General features: G+C 45.9%; 1 protein-coding gene across 1 annotated transcript; it reads left to right on the top strand.

Moving 5' to 3' along the window:
• Positions 1-4,201: 4,201 nt before the first annotated feature.
• LOC311137373 (phospholipase A2 inhibitor and Ly6/PLAUR domain-containing protein-like) lies at positions 4,202-8,162 on the top strand. Its single transcript, XM_084171821.1, has 5 exons — positions 4,202-4,277; positions 4,450-4,566; positions 4,788-4,958; positions 6,828-6,944; positions 7,123-8,162. Exons 1-5 carry the CDS (start codon positions 4,229-4,231, stop codon positions 7,335-7,337), a joined length of 669 nt encoding a protein of 222 aa, XP_084027947.1. The 5' UTR covers positions 4,202-4,228; the 3' UTR covers positions 7,338-8,162.
• Positions 8,163-23,050: the final 14,888 nt, after the last annotated feature.

The raw sequence follows: 23,050 nt of genomic DNA, 5'->3' as shown, positions 1-23,050 counted from the left end.
TTATTACTTTCCAACCCCACCACCCATTTTACATTTTAGTCATTTAGCAGACGCTCTTATCCAGAGCTAATACAGTTAGTGAGTGCATACATTTTTCATACTGGCTCCCCGTGGGAATCGAACCCACAACCCTGGCATTGCAAGCACCATGCTCTACCAACTGAGCTACAGGAGGCCTAATTGGTATGAATACTTTCTGAAGACACTGTGGCATAATCCCTTTGCCATCATTCACTGGCTTCTGAATGTATTCTGAAGCATCTATTATGCCTTAGAAAGGGTTTATGAGGGCTTAAAATATGTAGTTACATTTACATTTTAGTAGACGCTCTTATCCAGAGCGACTTACAGTTAGTGAGTGCATACAATTTTTATTTTTTATTTTTTTCATACTGGCCCCCCGTGGGAATCAAACCCACAACCCTGAAGCATCTACCAGCTGAGCTACATCCCTGCCTGCCATTCCCTCCCCTACCCTGGACGACGCTGTGCCAATTGTGCGCCGCCCCATGGGTCTCCCGGTCCTGATTCGAACCAGGATCTCTAGTGGCACAGCTAGCACTGCGATGCATTGCCTTAGACCACTGTGCCACTCGGACCTTGTCTTCCTATCATTCAACTTTTTTTTATTACGGTTCACATGTTCTTTGAGGAAAAAACTAACAGGACTTGACTGACATGCAAACCGATAATTTCTGAAATGGTTCAAATTAGGTTACGGCAGGGTTAGTGGTAGGTTAGGTTAGGGTTAAGGTTAGGATTAGGTTTAATGTAAGTATAATGGCGCTATGAAATGCCACTGGCACAGGTTGAGAGCAGTTCATGACGCAGCCACATAGAATTGGCTTTCCAGATCTAGATATTTGACTTGGTGATGTTCCCCTTTATTGTAGATATAAAAAATAAATGTCATACAACGTTAAGAGATGCATCTATAAGTGTTCGAGTCTGATGGTAGGAACAGTCTACAATCTCCTCTCACCTGTGCTGACACTTCCTAGTCAACTACATGTGACCCATAACCCCATGTGAGAGTGCCCCTGCTGTACTAAACAAGTTAAAAGTTTCACTTTCAATTTTGCTGAAATGAAGCAACCATAAGTTTTCTTTTCTTTTAACATATTTGGGTGTGACAAAGTCACAGATTTGGGATCAGTGCCAAATTGAGAGCAGAACATTTCTTTAAAAATGTTTACTGTCAAGCCCTGGCTCTGGGGACTCTAGTATGTTGAGCCAGGGTGTGAGTTTTCATTTGTGTTCGTTCTAGTATTGTTTTTCTATGTTAGCCAGTGTGGTTCTCAATCAGAGGCAACGTGAATCAGCTGGTGCTTGTTGTCTCTGATTGGGAACCATACTTAGTCAGCATGTTTCCCACAGTATGGTGTGGGATCTTGTTCCTTTTGGTTTGTGTTTGTACCGTAGGACTTCACGTATCGTTGGTTGTTTTGTTCGTGTAACATTAATAAAAAGCATGTTCACCTTCAACGCTGCGCCTTGGTCCTCTGTTCCCGACGATCGTGACAGAAGATCCCACCAAGACTGGACCAAGCAGCGTGTCCAGGAGCCATCGCCAGGGAGATCTCTAGCGGATCTCCTTCGCCTCCTCGACTGGGTCAAGCCGTGTGAGGAAGAGAGGGGCTTGACTTGGAAGCAGAAGGGCGAAAGGCTGGCGAGAGATATGGAGACCTGGTCCACGGGTAGGAGAGAAGCCCAGAACATTTTTAGGGGGGGGCTCACGCCGTGGACGACGGGGCAGCAGGAGACCGCGATAGAGCGGCCGAGCGGGTTGGCAGAGGAGGCCGCCAGGTTACGGGGGCCACTGGTCAAAAAGGGGAAGGAAGGTGTAGAGGCACGGTGAGAGGTACTGGGGTGTGTTACCAGTCCGGTCCGGCCCGTTCCTGATCCCTGCGTAGGGCCAGTGGTGTGTGTCCCCAGTACGGTCCGGTCTGTTCCTGCTCCCCGCACCAAGCCAATGGTGCGCGTCGCCAGCCCGGCCCGGCCTGTTCCTGCTCCCCGCACTAAGCCTATGGTGCACGTCGCCGGCCCGGCCCGGCCCGGCCCGGCCTGTTCCTGCTCCCCGCACCAACCCAATGGTGCGCGTCGCCAGCCCGGCCCGGCCTGTTCCTGCTCCCCGCACCAGGCCAATGGTGCGCGTCGCCAGCCCGGTCCGGCCTGTGCCTGCTCCCCGCACCAAGCCAATGGTGCGCGTCACCAGCCCGGCCCGGCCTGTTCCTGCTCCCCGCACCAAGCCTATGGTGCGCGTCGCCAGCCCGGCCCGGCCTGTTCCTTTTCCCCGCACCAGGCCAATGGTGCGTGTCGCCAGCCCGGTCCGGCCCGCTCCTGCTCCCCGCACCAAGTCAATGGTGCGCGTCGCCAGCCCGGTCCGGCCCGCTCCTGCTCCCCGCACCAAGCCTATGGTGAGCGTCGCCAGCCCGGTCCGGCCCGTTCCTGCTCCCCACACCAAGCCAGTGGTGTGCGTCGTCAGTCCGGCACGGCCCGTGCCTGTTCCACCGGTGCCTGGTCCGGCACCGGTCAGCTGCTTCACGCCGGAGCTAGAGCAATCCGCTCCACCAGTGTGCAGTCCAGCTCCGGCCAGCGGGGCCAGACCGGACCAGGGGTACTTTGGGGGATTGGAGAGGGAGTGGGGATCAGGCCCGGAGCCGGATCCGCCGCCAAGGCGGAGTGCCCACCCGGTCCCTCCCCTGTGGTGTTTGGTTGGCGCGGCCGGAGTCCGCGCCTTTGGGGGGGGGTACTGTCACGCCCTGGCTCTGGGGACTCTAGTATGTTGAGCCAGGGTGTGAGTTTTCATTTGTGTTCGTTCTAGTATTGTGTTTCTATGTTGGCCAGTGTGGTTCTCAATCAGAGGCAACGTGAATCAGCTGTTGCTTGTTGTCTCTGATTGGGAACCATACTTAGTCAGCCTGTTTCCCACAGTATGGTGTGGGATCTTGTTCCTTTTGGTTTGTGTTTGTACCGTAGGACTTCACGTATCGTTGGTTGTTTTGTTAGTGTAACATTAATAAAAAGCATGTTCACCTTCAACGCTGCGCCTTGGTCCTCTGTTCCCGACGATCGTGATATTTACTTTCACTTTTACTCAAACCATAAGTGATCAGAAATATTTTTGTTATTATTGAGGTATAATGCAGTATATATTTGGTCTATTTTTCTTGATGAGGAAATGAACAATAAAAAACGATCACAAAATACAAGTATAATGTAATGAATTCAGGAGAGAACCTGCACTGAACTCAAAACCAAACATTAATTTGGAGTGCAGCAGAAATACAGTCTCTAGTGAAAGTTTACACACCCCTTGCACAGTTTTCACATTTATTAAATCTAAACAGGAATACATTGGAATTTTCCCATCCCAATCTACACAACCTACTCCACATTTTCAAAGTGGAAGATTTTTTTAAATATTCAAAAGAACATATGTCTTCACACCTCAGAGTTAATTAATACTTGGTTGAAGCACCTTTTGCAGTCATTACAGCTGTGAATCATTTTGAATAATCTACCAAGCTCAGTCAATTTGGTTGGGAATCATTGATGGACAGCAACATTCAAACCTTGTCTCTGATTTTCAAACAAATTTAAGTCAGGACTGAGACTGGACCAAACAGTAACACTCAACATCTCTTGGAAAGCCATTCTGGTGTGTCTTTGGCATGACATTTTTTGCAATTATTGTCCCGTAATTTATTTTTTACTCTATCCCAGGGTTTTCAGAAGACTGAGGCAGGTTTTCCTCTATCTTTTTACCTGGGCTTTGCTCCTTTCATATTTCCTTTTATCCTGACAAACTCTCTAACACTCTGTTGTATTGGATTATATTTAGACCATAAAGGTTATGTCTTTGCTGTGTTGTCTTGCAGTATTATGAACAGTCTTATTGCAAACAGAATGAATGATATGGAGTTTATTTTCTAGCACAGGCTCCCTTCTTTTCACTTTGTCGTACAGGCCAGCAATGATGGAGAGAATGCAATGTTGTTAATCCTCTGTATTGTGGTGGCAGCAACATGTTATGGGTCATTATCACTTATGTTATCATAATAACTTATGTTCACAGGGCACATGAGTGGGGAAACCTGTTAAACATGAAATACTGTAACATTGCTGATTTTCCCCCTTCCTGCCCTACCCTCAATGTTGGGTTTATAATGACCTGTCTCCCAGCCCAGATACCACTGCTGTTCACCTGCCTGTCTATCTGCCCACGATGAAGCTGATCCTGACTCTCTCTCTCATCTGCACTCTCTTCTGCTCAGGTAACACCTCTGACCTCTCACACTGATATGGGCATCTACCAAGATAAATAGTTTCTTGACTGCATCACTCTCAAATGCCTGTGTTAATATTCATCATAGCTAAATTGCTTTTACAGTATATTAGTACATTTTCTTATTTACTGTGAATTTGTATTATTTTCTTGTTTTTCAGTTGAGATGCTGCAGTGTTTCAACTGCATTGGTGCGGAGTGTGGTACAAACCAACCTTTAGTCACCTGTCCAGACTCATTAAACACAGCATGTCTCACTGCTACTGTAACCATACCAGGTGAGTTTAGAGTTGGTTTCCACTTCATGTTAACGCTTCAAACCAAATTAAATTATGCTGTTAGCTTCCTAATGAAGTATGTTTTTGAACCCTCCTGTATAATTACAATGTACAATATTTCATGGTAACTGACTCATGGCTCTATGCTACCATTTCATTAGATTATGTTCTAAATTCATCTCTCTTTCTCCGGTTTTGTAATGGATCTGTTACTGGTGAAGGTTCCATAAATACCACCCAGACAATCAAGGTGTGTTCACCAATCTCCATCTGCGGTGGTCCTCTGAACTCTGAAACCACAGTGTCATTGAACCTGGGCTTCACAACTGTTGCCTATAAAGCCCTCTGTTGTAACACTGATGGGTGCAACAACAACACTCTACTACCGCCAGGTAAGAGAACTGTGTCTTTTACCTAAATAAGGTTTGTTTTTTGTAACAATGTATTTGATGTCCTGATTTCAGTTGTCATAGTTTGAAGAAATATATGATCTCAAATACACCAGCTGAGATGTCATGTCTGTTATGGAGATTTTTTCATTTAGTATAGTTTCAAAGCCACCAATGTCAAAGATGGGGAAAATTTTTAATAAAGGCAGGATTTACAACTACATACTGTAGTCAGAAGTGGAGAGCCTTTGTTGCTGCCCTCTGCACCAGAGTGAGTTAAATACATAGCTAAATCAATAGAAGTGTATTTTTCATGTATTTATTTAATATTATTTATTTAATATTGTAGCACTCTGGTATGTAGTCAGTCACGTAGGCAGGGTTGGATAGTAATGGATTACATGTAACTGGGATTACTGGGATTCCTGATTGGACATGTTAAATTAAACAATTTATTTATTGAATCATACCATTTCAGTAATCAATTAGGCTACACTTCTTAATGAAGCATTTTAAAATACTTTGTAAGATGATTAGGCTATAACATTGTTCCACTGCGTGACGCCGCAACAACATTTTGGTGCGACCAAATCATGGGCTGGTACCACCAACTGAGAACATTAACAGGCTGCCCTGTGACTATGCTTTCACACATAAAATATGGAACACGTAAATTATAGGATCTTTATGTCACGGTTTCGGCCGAGGCTGCTCCTCCTCCTTGCTCGGGCAGGCTTTGGCGGTCGTCGTCCCCGGAGTACTAGCTGCCACCGTTGTATGTTATCGATGTTTGTTTGGTTTTGTCTTCTTTGTACACCTGTTTCCTTTTAGTGTTAATTATGTCTGCTATAAGTTTCTCGTTTTGTTAGTCGTGTGTTGTGTGTAATTGTTCCGCCTGTCTTTAGGTGCTGCTCGTTTTTGCATATGGTATGTTCTGGATAGTCGCACTGTGTTTCGTGCGCTATAGCATTTAAGTGTTTTACCCACTGCTGCGTAATAGTTCGCCTCCTGATTAGTTGAGGCCAGTGTTATTATTATTTTTTCGTTCAGTAAAGTCGGTTGGACGAAGCTTCTGTGTCCTGCGTTTGACTCCTACACCACATCCACATCAGCAGTTCTGACACTTTATCCTCTTACACTAGTCCCCTTTTCTGAAATTGTCATTTTACGAAATGAAATAATGCTATATTAAAATATAAAATGATGACAAATTATGTCTGGGTGTTAGAAATGAAGGTAATCCAAATGTAATCCAAAAGTAATCGGATTATGTTACTCATTTTGAGTAATCCATAGGATTACATCACTGATTACGATACTTTTGATGTAACTGTAATCTGTAACAGATCAAATGTTTTTAAGTAATCCTCCCAACCATCCCTGCATGCAGTTGGGGGTTATAACCAGTTAGGCCACTCATCTAACTGAAGGAAAGTGAAAGTCTTTGGAGTCTTTTCACAACCTTAATCCTATACTGTCCAGTCCGTCTTGGGAGTTGAGCATATAGTTAAGACTTCAGATAAATTCACCACCTTTCTCAGGAAAGTTACACTGTACTGTACTGTCTCATTGCCTCAATTCCACTATCAGAACAAGGACAAATGAGAACTAAGGAGAACCAGACAACATGGTTCCTGAATGTGTTTCCATTGTATTACCAATTAAATCTGAACAAGAGTTATTTAGCTACTGTAGCTAGTTATATATTTTTATATTTTTATTTCACCTTTATTTAACCAGGTAAGCCAGTTGAGAACAAGTTTTCATTTACAACTGCGACCTGGCCAAGATAAAGCAAAGCAGTGCGATAAAAACAACCACTGAGTGTAGAATACATATCCACCATAATCCATATCTGTTCTCTTCCTACAGCCCCCAGTTCGCAGGCTAACGGACGACAGTGTCCCTCCTGCAGCAGCCCCCAAGACACAGTGTGTAACAGTCCTGTGGCCTGCCTGGGAGTGGAGGACAAGTGTTTTAGTACCAGTGGTGAGTTGTCTTGTGGTTGTTTTCATGATACAAAAGCTTATGACATTAGGTAATCTCTAGATAATCTTCTGCTGTTGACACAAAGCAGCTATTATTGTTGATTCAAAACAATTCAGAGATTTTAGTTGTTTTACGAGAGAAAGGTGTTCGGACAACTTAGTGTTTTTCTCTTTGACAGTGAAACCTGGCTCTATCAGTTCTACTACGGTGAACCTCCAGGGCTGTACAACTTCAAACGTCTGCAACGCTATTGATCAACTGCGGCCTTTAGCAACCATTGCCAACTTCAGCACTGAGAATTTCACCTGTAAAACAGCCCCTAACACAGCCTGGTCCATCAGACTGAGCCTAGTCCCTCTGCTGCTGGGCCTCACCATCAGCAAACTCATCTGATAGGAACAGAGATGATATCGGGACTCATCTGACAACATAATGCATTGATTACAAAACAACAGGATGTACAATGATTTTCATGTATTGTGAAAGACGTACTTCAAGTGAAATTATGCTATATGGAATTTGCCAGATGATGCCCTGTTACATTATATAGTGTTCTTGTTTGATGGAATACTTTCCTATATACTGTATTACTCTGTACACTGAGTATACAAAACATAAAGAACACCTTCTCTTTACATGACATACACTGACCAGGTGAATCCAGGTGAAACTATAATCCCTTAATGATGTAATTAGTTAAATCCACTTCAATCAGTGTAGATTAAGGGGAGAAGACTGGTAAAATAATGATTTTTAAGCCTTGAGACAATTGAGACATGGATTGTGTATGTGTTATTCAGAGGGTGAATGGGCAAGACAAAATATTTAAGTGCCTTTGAACGTGGTATGGTAGCACGTGCCAGACGCACCGGTTTGTGTCAAGAACTGCAATGCTTCTGGGTTTTTCACACTCAACAGTTTCCGTGTGTTTCAAGAATGGTCCACCACCCAAAGGACATCCAGCAAACTTGACACAACTGTGGGAAGCATTGGAGTCAATATGGGCCAGCATCCCTGTGGAACGCTTTCGACACCTTGTAGAGTCAATGCCACGGCGAATTTAGGCTTTTCTGAGAGTATGGGGAGGTGGTGCACCTCAATATTAGGAAGGTGTTCTTAATGTTTTGTAAACTAACTGTATATTCTATCAAGTGTGTGTACTTAAAGTTGAAAACAAATCATATTTTTCAATGCCAATAAAGTTTCTATCACTCTACCAAAATATAAATGAAGTGTTATCTTATTGTGAATCATATGAAAAAACACAACATTTTTAATTAGGATTGTATGCTTAATTTTTACAGAAAGGATAATACACTCTTAAATCCAAATAACAGAGTGTAAGGGGGAACCATGATCATACACAACGCTACTGTCCAAACAGAAAATAAACTTAGACAGTGTTTTTTATTTGACTTAGTGGATTTAGTTTCTCTCTACATTTATTCTACAGAGGAGAGGAAAACCTGCAGAGGAACAGGACAGAGTTGGGCTTCTGTCTATAGAGGGTGGTCTGCCGTGTAGCGTTCCTCTCAGATCATAGAGAACGTCACCATCGTAGAATTAGGAATTATAATACTAATAATTTAACAGGATTTCTAGGGTCACCATGCCAGTGGTGGCCTCCTCATTTACTTCCACAAAGGCCTTGTGGGCCACCGTAGATAGGAAGAGCCCCCTTCCCATCCTTGTTCATCCAAGACATTATCGGCCCTGCCCCCGTTGAACGTGTCCCTCACCTGTGCTTAGCTAACACTTCCCTGGTCAACTTTGTACCTAGAGTATATCCATGTGGCCAGTGACCCATAACCCCACATGAGTGCCCCTAGTGTACAAAACAGGTTAAAACATCCCTAGACATCCCTCCTACACATAAATTTAACTCAAAGCAAGACTTCTGTAAAGGACTAATTAACAAGTTAATAATAATGCAAGCAAGTAATAGAACACGAAAAGCATATGTAATGCATTTTTATGTTACACAGCATTTCACAGCCTTGTTAAAGAGACAGTTTAGGCTACCCTAACCTTCACACGCTGTCAACTGACAGAATTGACCACAGTTCCTACAACCATTATTGCCATTGCTAAAACGCTTCCTATTGTGCCACCCAGGTCACTGATGTGTTCTCGGAGCTGTTGGAAGGTGGCACCCAGGCCTTTGGTGTAGCTGGACACTTTAGAAGCATCCACCACAAAGACCTTGTCTTTAAGGGACGGCTTCTTCACATAGCCCACAGTCTCCGATCTCACAGGCCGCTCAGGACTGAACTGTAGAGGATGAATGGGATTGAGAACATTAACTTGATTATTAAAACCAACCAGCTGAGAGAGTATTAGAATATTCTCTACTAAACAGAGACATTTATATCAGGGGTGAGCAGCCCCTGTCCTGTGAGGCTGCCTGCATGCTTATGTTCCAACCCAGCACTAACTCACCTGATTCATAATAGTGGTCTAAATTGCAGACTGTGATTAGTTGAATCAGGTGTGTTAGAGCTAAACTGGAATAGAATCCGGCACACACTGTGGCCACTGTTGCATTATTATTGTAATTAACATTATTATTGTAATTATGAATTATAATCTAATTGGTTATTGTCTTATATTTTTGTGTTTACAAGGTAACAGGTAAACACACATGAGCCTAACATTCAGTAAACCATTGAGCAGTCTTTTGATTTCAAAAATATACAAAATAATGTTCAAGAAGACCAATATAGAAAGTTAAACTTTTTTTTACCTTCCTCTTGTCATTTTAAAATGTTTTAATGTCACAATCTAAACTGGACTTCTGACACATTATGGCGTTGTCATACATGTTTGACTTTTATTATATTGAATTATTGTTCTCATATAGGAGATATGAGTTGCGCATTGGGAGAGGGTGTCGAGTCGACAAAATAATATAGTCCCCCACTGCTTTGGAGACTCAGCAGAGTGCTTGTTGTATTCTTTCTCTTGGGCGAGAACAGGGAACCACACAGTAAGAACTCTGTTATGTGTAACTTGTCCGAGAAAGGACATAGTCACAGTCTCTAAGAGAAGTTAGAGCTCCTCAGTTGTAGCGTTAATGTTACCATTATTGCTTGTCATAGTATTGGCCACTAAACACAGGCAAGACATGGCAGAAGAAAGTTGAACTTCAGGTAGTACTGGGCCATCAAGAACAGTAAAGGAACAGGTAAGGACAAATATAGAGGGGAAAAATGAGACACTGTGCTCCAAAAACACAAATGTTCAAGCATCGTCATTCCATTCCACGACTGTTGCTGTTTCATATTTAAATCATCAATGGTGATTTAAAGGCCCAGTGCAGTCAAAAACGTGATTCTCCTGTTTTTCATACAGTTGAATGCAGAAGTTTACATACACCTTAGCCAAATACATTTAAACTCAGTTTTTCACAATTCCTGACATTTAAACCTAGTAAAAAGTCCCTGTCTTAGGTCAGTTAGGATCACCACTTTTTTTTAAGAACGTGAAATGTCAGAGTAATAGTAGAGAGTGATTTCTTTCAGCTTTTATTTCTTTCATCACATTCCCAGTGGGTCAGAAGTTTACATACACTCAATTAGTATTTGGTAGCTTTGCCTTTAAATTGTTTAACTTGGGTCAAACGTTTCGGGTAGCCTTCCACAAGCTTCCCACTATAAGATGGGTGAATTGTGGCCCATTCCTCCTGACAGACCTGGTGTAACTGAGTCAGGATTGTAGGCCTCTTTGCTCGCACATGCTTTTTCAGTTCTGCCCACAAATGTTCTATAGGATTGAGGTAAAGGCTTTGTGATGGCCACACCAATACCTTTGAGGTGAGGACTTTGTTGTCCTTTAGCCATTTTGCCACAACTTTGGAAGTATGCTTGGGGTCATTGTCCATTTGGATGACCCATTTGCGACCAAGCTTTAACTTCCTGACTGATGTCTTGAGAAGTTACTTCAAAATATCCACATAATTTTCCTTCCTCATGATGCCATCTATTTTGTGAAGTGCACCAGTCCCTCCTGCAGCAGAGCACCACCACAGCATGATGCTGCCACCCCCGTGCTTCACGGTTGGGATTGTGTTCTTCGGCTTGCAAGTCACCCCCTTTTTCCTCCAAACATAACGATGGTCATTATGGCCAAACAGGTCTATTTTTGTTTCATCAGACCAGAGGACATTTCTCCAAAAAGTAAGATCTTTGTCCCCATGTGCAGTTGCAAACCGTAGTCTGGCTTTTTTATGGCGGTTTTGGAGCAGTGGCTTCTTCCTTGCTGAGCGGCCTTTCAGGTTATGTCGATATAGGACTCGTTTTACTGTGGATATAGATACGTTTGTACCTGTTTCCTCCAGCATCTTCACAAGGTCCTTTGCTGTTGTTCTGGGATTGATTTGCACTTTTCGCACCAATGTACGTTCATCTCTAGGAGACAAAACACGTCTCCTTCCTGAGTAGTATGATGGCTGCGTTGTCCCATGGTGTTTATACTTGGATACTATTGTTTGTACAGATGAATGTGGTACCTTCAGGTGTTTGGAAATTGCTCCCAAGGATGAACCAGACTTGTTGAGGTCTACAATGTTTTTTTCTGAGGTCTTGGCTGATTTCTTTTGATTTTCCCATAATGTCAAGCAAAGAGGCACTGAGTTTGAAGGTAGGCCTTGAAATACATCCACAGGTACACGTCCAATTGACTCAAATGATGTAAATTAGCCTATCAGAAGCTTCTAAAGTCATGACATCATTTTCTGGAATTTTCCAAGATGTTTAAAGTCACAGTCAACTTAGTGTATGTAAACTTTTGACCCACTGGAATTGTGAATTATAAGTGAAATAATCTGTCTGTAAACAATTGATGGAAATATTACTTGTGTCATGCACAAAGTAGATATCCTAACCAACTTGCCAAAATTATAGTTTGTTAACAAGAAATTTGTGGACTGGTTGAAAAACGAGTTTTAATGACTCCAACTGAAGTATATGTAAACTTCCGACTTCAACTTTATATATTTCCACACTATAAGTTTGGAACAATACTGTGAAATTGTGAAAATGATGATAATGCCCTTTTAGTGTAAGATCTGTATAAAAAGGCCACCTGAAACGTTCAGTCTGTTTTGGTGGGATGGAGTTTTGCCCTGTCTGGTGACATTAGTTAATAGACTAATAAGAAAGAGAGTTCTAAACCTCTGCCAATAACAGCTCGTTTTCAGTTTTCCCCTCCCCACTCAGACCACTCCCAGACAGAAAAAGCTATTTTTGTTTATTTTTGACCATTTTCATTTAAAACAATCACAGCTACTTCATTTTTACCCAGAAATTGTTTGATATTGAGAAAAAAAAACAGCTGCATTGGACCCTTAAATGTGCCATACAGTGTTAACTAACACAATGAAAAATTATACTGCAACTTGCTATGTTGTACAGTATGTGGGGAAGTAGCATGAAGATGCAATACTGTACTATAATATTCAACAAACATAATTTTATGGGCAGCTTATACAACAGCAGCACATATTTTCTATCAGCAACTTATTTTCAGCATCATGGAGATATACTGGCATCTAGTGATTAAACTTCAAGGATTTGCAAGCTAAATGGGAACCCAATATAAAACAATATGATCTTGTACTAAGTTTTAACTCTAATTTCTCTTCAGCTGGGGTATATTCTGAGGAGCAGATTGCTATACGAGACTGGCCAACAACTGACTATTTAGGATCAACTAGTATGGTAGTGGTGCCTTTAGTTTGATGCAAAGCAACCACTGAACATATGAAGGAAACCCAGGCCTTTCATCTATCACTGTCACGTTCGTTTAAGGACGGGTCAGACCAAGGCGCAGCGTGAAAGGCATACATGTTTATTTCAATGATAAACACACGAACAAAACAACGTAATGTGAAGTACTCAGGCTAAACACAAAACAAGCCTACACGGAACAAGATCCCACAACAACTGATTGCCAACAGGCTACTTAAGTATGATCCCCAATCAGAGACAACGAGCGACAGCTGCCTCTGATTGGGAATCACACCCGGCCAACATAGAAACACAAACCTAGAATGAAACATAGAAATACTACATAGATATCCACACCCTGACTCAACATACAAGAGTCCAATGAGTCAGGGCGTGACAGTACCCCCCCCCCCCCCCCCCCCCAAAGGTGCGGACTCCGACCGCACAATCCTGACATGACAGGGTAGGGTCCGGGTGGGCATTCCGCCTCGGTGGCGGATCCGGCTCCGGGCGTAAAAACCACATTCTCTCAGCCTCCCCGTTGCGCCCCTGGTCTGGTCTGGACCTCGGCGGGCTGTTTCCCCTCTCCTTCCGCCCACGATGCACCAAGCCCTGTCTGGGCCCAGGTGTGGGAGACCCCGAACCTGGAGAAGGGCTGACGTCTGGGTCGGGACTGGAGACGCTGACCGGAGCTGGACTGGGCACCGGTGGAGCGGACTGCTCTGGCTCCGGAGTAGAGCTGCTGTCCGGAGCTGGACTAGACCCCGGTGGAGCGGACTGCTCTGGTTCCGGAGTGGATCCGTTGACCGGAGCTGGACTGGGCACCGGTGGAGCGGACTGCTCTGGCTCCGGAGTGGAGCCGCTGACCGGAGCTGGACTGGGCACCGGTGGAGCGGACTGCTCTGGCTCCGGAGTGGAGCAGCTGACCGGAGCTGGATCAGGCACCGGTGGAGCGGACTGCTCTGGCTCCGGAGTGGAGCAGCTGACCGATGCCAGACCAGGCACCGGTGAAACGGGCACGGGCCGTGCCAGACTGGACACACACACACCACTGGTCTGGTGCAAGGAGCAGGAACGGGCCAGGCCGGACTGGCGACACGAACCACTGGCTTGCTGCGAGGAACAGGCACGGGCCATACCGGACTGGGAACACGCACCACTGGTCTGGTGCGAGGAGCAGGAACGGGCCGGGCCGGACTGGAAACACGCACCACTGGCTTGGTGCGAGGAACAGGAACGGGCCGGGCCGGACTGAGAACACGCACCACTGGCTTGGTGCGAGGAACAGGAACGGGCCGGGCCGGACTGGGAACACCCACCACTAGTCTGGTGCGTGGAGCAGGAACGGGCCGGGCCGGACTGGAAACACGCACCACTGCCTTGGTGCGGGGAGCAGGTACGGGGCGTACCGGGCTGACGACACGCACCACTGGTTTGGTGCGAGGAGCAGGGACGGGCCGTACTGGACTGGGAACACACACCACTGGCTTGGTGCGAGGAGCAGGGACGGGCCGGGCCGGACTGGGAACACGAACCACTGGCTTGGTGCGGGGAGCAGGTACGGGGCGTACCGGGCTGACAACACGCACCACTGGTTTGGTGCAAGGAGCAGGGACGGGCCGTACTGGACTGGGAATACGCACCACTGGCTTGGTGCAAGGAGCAGGAACGGGCCGGGCCGGACTGGGAACCCGCACCACTGGCCTGGTGCGAGGAGCAGGAACGAGCTGGGCCGGACTGGGAACACACACCACTGGCCTGGTGCGAGGAGCAGGTACGGGTCGTACCGGGCTGGGAACACGCACCACTGTTCTGGTGCGAGGAGCAGGAACGGGCCGGGCCGGACTGGGGACACACACCACTGGCTTGGTGCGGGGAGCAGGTATGGGTCGTACCGGGCTGGCGACACGCACCACTGGCTTGGTGCGAGGAGCAGGGACGGGCCGTACTGGACTGGGAACATGCACCACTGGTTTGGTGTGAAGAGCAGGTACGGGCCGTACCGGACTGGGCACACGCACCACTAGCTTGGTGCGAGACGCAGGCACGAGGTGTACCGGACTGGGAACTGACGTTAGAGATCTCCGACTGTACCAGTCTTTCACTCTCTGCGCCCAGTCCTCCTCCCGTGAGGACTCCTCCCTGAGCCCCCACGAGTGCAGTGGTCGGGGCTCTTCTCCATCGATCCCTGACCACCCTTTTAGCAACATTTCCTTGGGGCTGTGTCTCGGCCTTCCTCCTCGGCCGGCGCCTTGTGTTGCCGTTGCTCCTCTCTAAACCGGGCCTCCACTGTCTCCTCCCAAGGATGGCGATCCATCCCAGCCTGAATCTCCTCCCTTGTCCAGGATCCCTTTACGTCCAGGATCTCCTCCCAGGATGTCTGCTCCTGGGCACGCTGCTTGGTCCATTTTTGGTGGGATCTTCTGTCACGTTCGTTTAAGGACGGCTCAGACCAAGGCGCAGCGTGAAAGGCATACATGTTTATTTCAATGATAAACACACAAACAAAACAACAATCCAATGTAACGTGAAGTCCTCAGGCAAAACACAAAACAAACCTACACCCGGAACAAGATCCCACAACAACTGATTGCCAACAGGCTACTTAAGTATGATCCCCAATCAGAGACAACGAGCGACAGCTGCCTCTGATTGGGAATCACACCCAGCCAACATAGAAACACAAACCTAGAATGAAACATAGAAATACTAACATAGATATCCACACCCTGACTCAACAAACAAGAGTCCCATGAGTCAGGGCGTGACAGTACCCCCCCCCCCCCCAAAGGTGCGGAATCAGACCGCGCAAACCTGACATAACAGGGTAGGGTCCGGGTGGGCATGTGACAATCCCATGTAATTCAAACAATCACAATGATGTAAACAACAATGTAATTAGCAATGCTAGTGAACTAACTTTCAATCAAGGCCTAAACACAGATTATTTCTAGCAATTTAATGAAATATTCAAGATGTAGGATCAATGAGGCATGTTATGTTATTCTTATCATTCTGTAGTTTAGTGTCATGGATAACTAGTCATCATCATACATAAGGATTACATGATCACCATAGAACAAGATATACGGCATATGAGTAGTAATGTTATTTTGTTGTTTGCAGGTGCATTATCCTTCTGACCCTATGCAGCCAGGTCCCATCTACTTTTTAACTCCTCGCAAGTGTGGCTTGTTTGGTGTCTGCTGCATAGTCAACAGGTCAACTACTTGATTGATGAAGGCATGTCATCCAGCAAAGGCAACAGCGCAGTCATCAACTACATGCACCATTTCTTCACCAACTACAGAGTTGGGGAAACACGCGTGGACCTGAATTGTGATAACTGCAGTGGCCAAAACAAAAACAAGTTTGTGATCTGGTATTGTGCCTCACAGACCATGCACAAGCTCCACCACAGTCTGGACCTTCACTTCCTGATCACAGGCCACATCAAGTTTGCCCACGACTGCTGCTTTGGCCTCATCAAGCAGCGCTTCAGAAAGACCAGAGTGAACACTTTGTCTGAGATTGCTGTTGTTGTGAAGGACTGCACTGCGACATGGGTCAACATCCCACAGCTGGTTGGACTGGAGGATGGTACGGTGCTGGTGGAAAGCTATGGCTGGCAACAACACCTGACTCCGTACTTCAGGCCACTGCCACAGATCAAGCAGTACCAGCACTTCAGGTGAATATAATGTTCATTGCATTGTATGAGGTTATTCTTCTTATCTAAACTTGGCAGGTGAATTTATGTTGTGCAAGGTTGTAATGTCTTCTATTTTTCTTTTGTTATTTCCTGTTTTACCGCTTCGATGCTCTGGAGCTTGGTGTTGTTGTCGCCAAGGAGCGTTCGGACTCCGTTGGGACCAGGTTTCAGCTGCTGTGCAACGCTGACATCCTTCCTCCCATAGATGGTCTGCCTGTACAAGCACCACCTGGACTGGACACAGCTAGACAAACGTTTATTTTTGTGAAGATCAGGGAGTTTTGCGACGAAGAGGCTATGGACATCACATGCCCTGCATCAAAGTCAAGGGCTCTCCGAATATAGATTCCCTTGTTCATGTGTGGTTCGGACGGACCAGTTATCAGCACTACAGTGAGGGAAAAAAGTATTTGATCCCCTGCTGATTTTGTACGTTTGCCCACTGACAAAGAAATGATCAGTCTATAATTTTAATGGTAGGTTTATTTGAACAGTGAGAGACAGAATAACAACAAACAAATCCAGAAAGATGCATGTCAAAAATGTTATAAATTGATTTGCATTTTAATTAGGGAAATAAGTATTTGACCCCCTCTCAATCAGAAAGATTTCTGGCTCCCAGGTGTCTTTTATACAGGTAACGAGCTGAGATTAGGAACACTCTTAAAGGGAGTGCTCCTAATCTCAGCTTGTTACCTGTATAAAAGACACCTGTCCACAGAAGCAATCAATCAATCAGATTCCAAACTCTCCACCATGGCCAAGACCAAAGAGCTCTCCAAGGATGTCAGGGACAAGATTGTAGACCTACACAAGGCTGGAATGGACTACAAGGCCATCACCAAGCAGCTTGGTGAGAAGGTGACAACAGTTGGTGCGATTATTCGCAAATGGAAGAAACACAAAATAACTGTCAATCTCCCTCGGCCTGGGGCTCCATGCAAGATCTCACCTCGTGGAGTTGCAATGATCATGAGAACGGTGAGGAATCAGCCCAGAACTACACGGGAGGATCTTGTCAATGATCTCAATGCAGCTGGGACCATAGTCACCAAGAAAACAATTGGTAACACACTTCGCCGTGAAGGTCTGAAATCCTGCAGCGCCCGCAAGGTCCCCCTGCTCAAGAAAGCACATATACAGGGCTGTCTGAAGTTTGCCAATAAACATCTGAATGATTCAGAGGAGAACTGGGTGAAAGTGTTGTGGTCAGATGAGACCAAAATTGAGCTCTTTGGCATCAACTCAACTCGCCGTGTTTGGAGGAGGAGGAATGCTGCCTATGACCCCAAGAACACCATCCCCACCGTCAAACATGGAGGTGGAAACATTATGCTTTGGTGGTGTTTTTCTGCTAAGGGGACAGGACAACTTCACCGCATCAAAGGGACGATGGACGGCGCCATGTTCCGTCAAATCTTGGGTGAGAACCTCCTTCCCTCAGCCAGGGCATTGAAAATGGGTCGTGGATGGGTATTCCAGCATGACAATGACCCAAAACACAAGGCCAAGGCAACAAAGGAGTGGCTCAAGAAGAAGCACATTAAGGTCCTGGAGTGGCCTAGCCAGTCTCCAGACCTTAATCCCATAGAAAATCTGTGGAGGGAGCTGAAGGTTCAAGATGCCAAACGTAAGCCTCGAAACCTTAATGACTTGGAGAAGATCTGCAAAGAGGAGTGGAACAAAATCGCTCCTGAGATTTGTGCAAACCTGGTGGCCAACTACAAGAAACGTCTGACCTCTGTGATTGTCACGGTTTCGGCCGAGGCTGCTCCTTCTCCTTGTTCGGGCAGGCTTCGGCGGTCGTCGACCCCGGAGTACTAGCTGCCACCATTCGTTGTGTCTGTGTGTGTTTGGTTTGGTCTGATTTGTTACACCTGTTGCTCATTTCGTCTTGATTATGTGTCCTTTAAGTTCTCGTTGTTTCTGTCTTGTGGTTGTGTGTAGTTGTTCTATGTCAGCAGGTGTTGCCAGTCAGTTTGTGCTCTATGTTATTAGAGAGTCCGCACGTTGTGCGTTTGTTGTACTTTTACGCTGAGTGCGTTTATTTTTCCCTTGTTCAACCGGCTCTGTTTATAGCCGTTGTTTCTGTGGACTTTATTAAAGTGTTTTTGGACTTGCATCTGCATCCTGCAATTGATTCCACACCACACCTACGCCCGGCCCTGACAGAACTACACACCATTCATGGAATCAGCAGGAGCAGCAGCAGCGACCGAGTCATGGGAGGAGCACGTCCGCGGACAGGATGACAGGATAGCCCAGATCACCAACGCATTACAAGGAGTAATGAATACCCTGCATCGCCTGGAGACCAGTTGGGCACCCACGCCTCCTCCCACAGTACCACCAGCACCGGTCAGTCCCTTAGTCCACGCTCCGGAACCCAGTGGGATTCGGCTCTCGCTCCCGAGGGCGTATGATGGTACCGCTGCCGGGTGTCAAGGTTTCCTCCTACAAGTAGAACTCTACCTCGCCACCGTACACCCGGTGCCCTCGGGACACGAGAGCGTTTCCGCCCTCATCTCCTGTCTCACCGGCAAGGCGTTGGAGTGGGCCAACGCCGAATGGAGGAGAATAGACCCCGCGACGATCACCTATGCGGAGTTCTCCCGTCGCTTCAGGGCTGTATTCGACCATCCACCTGAGGGGAAGGCGGCGGGAGAACGTCTATTCTACCTCCGACAGGGGAAGAGGAGCGCACAGGATTTTGCACTGGAGTTCCGGACTCTAGCGGCAGACGCAGGGTGGAATGAGCGGGCCCTCATAGACCACTTCCGCTGCAGCCTACGGGAGGACGTCCGTCGTGAGTTGGCCTGCAGGGACACCACCCTCACGTTTGACCAGTTAGTTGACTTGGCCATTCGCCTTGACACCCTGTTGGCCACCCGCGGACGTTCCTGAGTGGGGGTCGTCCATTCCACCCTCCAGCACCTCCGAGCCTAGTCCTATGGAGCTCGGGGGTGCTGGCGCTAGAGAGGAGAGGAGAAGGAGCCCCAGGGGAACCAACCCCTGTACCTACTGTGGCCGTGGAGGACACACTGCGGCCAGGTGCTGGGGGGGGGTCTCCTAGGGGGAGAGACGGCAAGCCACGCTCTGGGGAGTCCCTCCAGGTGAGTAGGCGCCCCACTTACCCAGAGCTCTCTGTTGATCACCTAACCATACCTGTTTGCTTCCCACAGGTTGCACCTCATTCCCAGCATAAGGCGCTAGTAGATTCAGGCGCAGCTGGGAATTTTATAGATCGGCGATTTTGTGCTGAGTTAGGGATTCCCCTCCTTCCAGTCAGTAGTCCCTTCCCTGTACATGCTTTAGATAGCCGTCCGTTGGGATCGGGGTTGATTAGGGAGGTCACAGCTCCACTTAGGATGGGGACGCAGGAGGGTCATGAGGAGACTATTCAGCAATATCTTATAGACTCTCCTGCGTATCCGGTGGTGCTGAAAGTCCAAACCAACTGCCGGCATTGCACATTCCCCCCGAGTATGATGATTTAGCAATTGTGTTTAGTAAAGCGAAGGCGACGCAATTGCCACCACATAGACAGGGGGATTGTGCGATAGACCTCCAGGTAGGAGCTGCGCTTCCGCGGAGCCATGTGTATCCTCTGTCTCAAGAGGAGAAGAGAGCTATGGAGACTTACATAGCGGAGTCTCTGAGACAGGGATACATACGGCCCTCCACTTCCCCTGCGTCCTCGAGTTTCTTTTTTGTGAAGAAAAAGGATGGAGGTTTGCGCCCGTGTATTGATTACCGCAGTCTCAATCAGATTACTGTGAAATACAGTTATCCACTCCCTCTGATTGTGACTATGACGGAGTCTTTACACGGGGCGCTTTTCTTCACAAAATTGGATCTCAGGAGCGCATACAACTTGGTGCGTATTAGGGAGGGAGACGAATGGAAGACAGCCTTTAGTACCACCTCGGGTCATTACGAGTATCTCGTCATGCCATACGGGTTAATGAATGCTCCTTCAGTCTTCCAATCCTTCGTTGATGAGATCTTCCGGGATATGCAGGGGCAGGGAGTGGTCGTGTACATTGACGACATTCTAGTGTATTCTTCTACCCGAGCCGAGCATTTAGCCCTGGTGCGCCGAGTATTGAGGAGATTGTTGGAGCATGATCTGTATGTCAAGGCAGAGAAATGTCTGTTTTTCCAGGAGTCTGTCTCCTTTTTGGGTTATCAGTTGTCTGCGTCAAATGCCTGAAGGTACCACGTTCATCTGTACAAACAATAGTACGCAAGTATAAACACCATGGGACCACACAGCCGTCATACCGCTCAGGAAGGAGACGCGTTCTGTCTCCTAGAGATGAATGTACTTTGGTGCGAAAAGTGCAAATCAATCCCCGAACAACAGCAAAGGACCTTGTGAAGATGCTGGAAGAAACAGGTACAAAAGTATCCATATCCACAGTAAAATAAGTCCTATATCGACATATCCTGAAAGGCCGCTCAGCAAGGAAGAAGCCATTGCTCCAAAACCGCCATAAAAAAGCCAGACTACGGTTTGCAACTGCACATGGGGACAAAGATCGTACTTTTTGGAGAATTGTCCTCTGGTCTGATGAAACAAAAATAGAACTGTTTGGCAATAATGACCATCGTTATGTTTGGAGGAAAAAGGGGTGCTTGCAAGCCGAAGAACACCATCCCAACCGTGAAGCATGGGGATGGCATTATTATGCTGTGGGGGTGCTTTGCTGCAAGAGGGACTGGTGCACTTCACAAAATAGATGGCATCATGAGGAAGGAAAATTATGTGGATATATTGAAGCAACATCTCAAGACATCAGTCTTGAAGTTAAAGCTTGGTCACAAATGGGTCTTCAAAATGGACAATGTGTCAAGGCGTCAGTATAATGCGGTAGGCGAAGTCAGGCGCAGGACACAGAGCTAATCAAAAGGCGTATTTTACTCGTAGGTAAAAGAATGAACAACAACCTCCAGGCAGGGAGGGAACAAACCCGCACACTAACGACAACCAAAACATGAACAAACACGCACAACACACAATGTGAGACAGAGGGTTAAATAGGGAAGACATAACTACATAATGGGAAACAGGTGTGACCAATTAAGACAAAACAAGTCGAACATAGATACATGGATCGGTAGCAGGTAGTACTCCAGTGACGACGAACGCCGAAGCCTGCCCGAGCAAGGAGGAGGGGCAGCCTCGGCTGAATCCGTGACACAATGACCCCAAGCATACTTCCAAAGTTGTGGCAAAATGGCTTAAGGACAACAAAGTCAAGGTATTGGAGTGGCCATCATAAAACCCTGACCTCAATCCTATAGAAAATGTGTGGGCAGAACTGAAAAAAGCATGTGCGAGCAAGAAGGCCTACAAACCAGACTCAGTTACACCAGCTCTGTCAGGAGGCATGGGCCAAAATTCACCCAACTTATTGTGGGAAGCTTGTGGAAGGCTACCCGAAACGTTTGACCCAAGTTAAACAATTTAAAGGCAATGCTACCAAATAATAATTGAGTGTATGTAAACTTCTGGCCCACTGGGAATGTGATGAAAGAAATAAAAGCCTAAATAAATCATTCTCTCTACTATTATTCTGACATTTCACATTCTTAAAATAAAGTGGTGATCCTAACTGACCTAATACAGGGAATTTTTACTAGGATTAAATGTCAGGAATTGTGAAAACTGAGTTTAAATGTATTTGCCTAAGGTGTATGTAAACTTCCGACTTCAACTGTAACTACATCATCTATCACTGATATCGTTATTGATATTGTTCTTGTACATACTGTATATTATTTTATTTATATTGACACTATGTATTTCTGATATTGCTAATATGTAAGTAACAATTTGGCTGAACCGTTTACACCTTCTGTAGAGACCCATCCACTTAGCAAGATGTAGCTGGGGGTTATAGCATTTCTTTCACATGACCCATCAATTTAGAAAAGTATGTCTGTGTAAGCGTCATCTAATATTTATAAAATATTTTTATCTGGACACTTTGTTTGCCTGGAATTTTTCCTTATTGTAGGCTACTACTTTTAGTCTTAATCTTTACTACACTACTCACTGTTTAGCACGACTTCACATGTGAATCCTTAAAGAGATGCGTGGGGCTGGCTTAAGAGGGTGTGAACAATGCTGAATGGGTGTAGACAAAGGAGAGCTCTCCAGTAGGTACCAAAACATTCAAAGGCCATTTTCTCAAAAGTGAGTTTGCAAGTTTATCAACTTTCAAAGCGGAATTACTTTCCCATTGTTCCTCAAATGCAGTGTATGATATACCATTTTGTAGAGTCTCTACTTTTATCCAATGTAAAAAACACCATTTTAAATGTTGCTATATAAGACTGATTTGAGCCGGTCACAAATGGTTAAACTAGTGAGAAATATACAGTACCAGTCATACGTTTGGACACACCTACTCATTCAAGGGTCTTTCTTTATTTTTACTATTTTCTACTTTGTAGAATAATAGTGAAGACATCAAAACTATGAAATAACACATGGAATTATTGTAGTAATCTTCTTTTTTTTAACAAATCAAAATATATTTTAGATTCTTCAAAGTAGACACCCTTTGCCTTTGACAGCTTTGAACAATCTTGGCATTCTCTCAACCAGCTTCACCTGGAATGTTTTTCCAACAGTCTTGACGGAGTTCCCACATATGCTG

This window comes from Coregonus lavaretus (assembly GCF_964263955.1).
Source record: "Coregonus lavaretus genome assembly, chromosome: 11".
NCBI lineage: Eukaryota > Metazoa > Chordata > Actinopteri > Salmoniformes > Salmonidae > Coregonus > Coregonus lavaretus.
Note: the sequence above shows the minus strand (reverse complement) of the source record. Positions and strands in the feature narration are given on the sequence as shown.

Bases quoted from the DNA above. Each gene is read 5' to 3' on its own strand.
- LOC311137373 (XM_084171821.1), top strand. From the start codon at position 4,229: ATGAAGCTGATCCTGACTCTCTCTCTCATCTGCACTCTCTTCTGCTCA. The intron at 4,278-4,449 runs GTAACACCTCTG...CTTGTTTTTCAG, and splicing joins CTGCACTCTCTTCTGCTCAG to TTGAGATGCTGCAGTGTTTC. The intron at 4,959-6,827 runs GTAAGAGAACTG...CTCTTCCTACAG, and splicing joins CAACACTCTACTACCGCCAG to CCCCCAGTTCGCAGGCTAAC.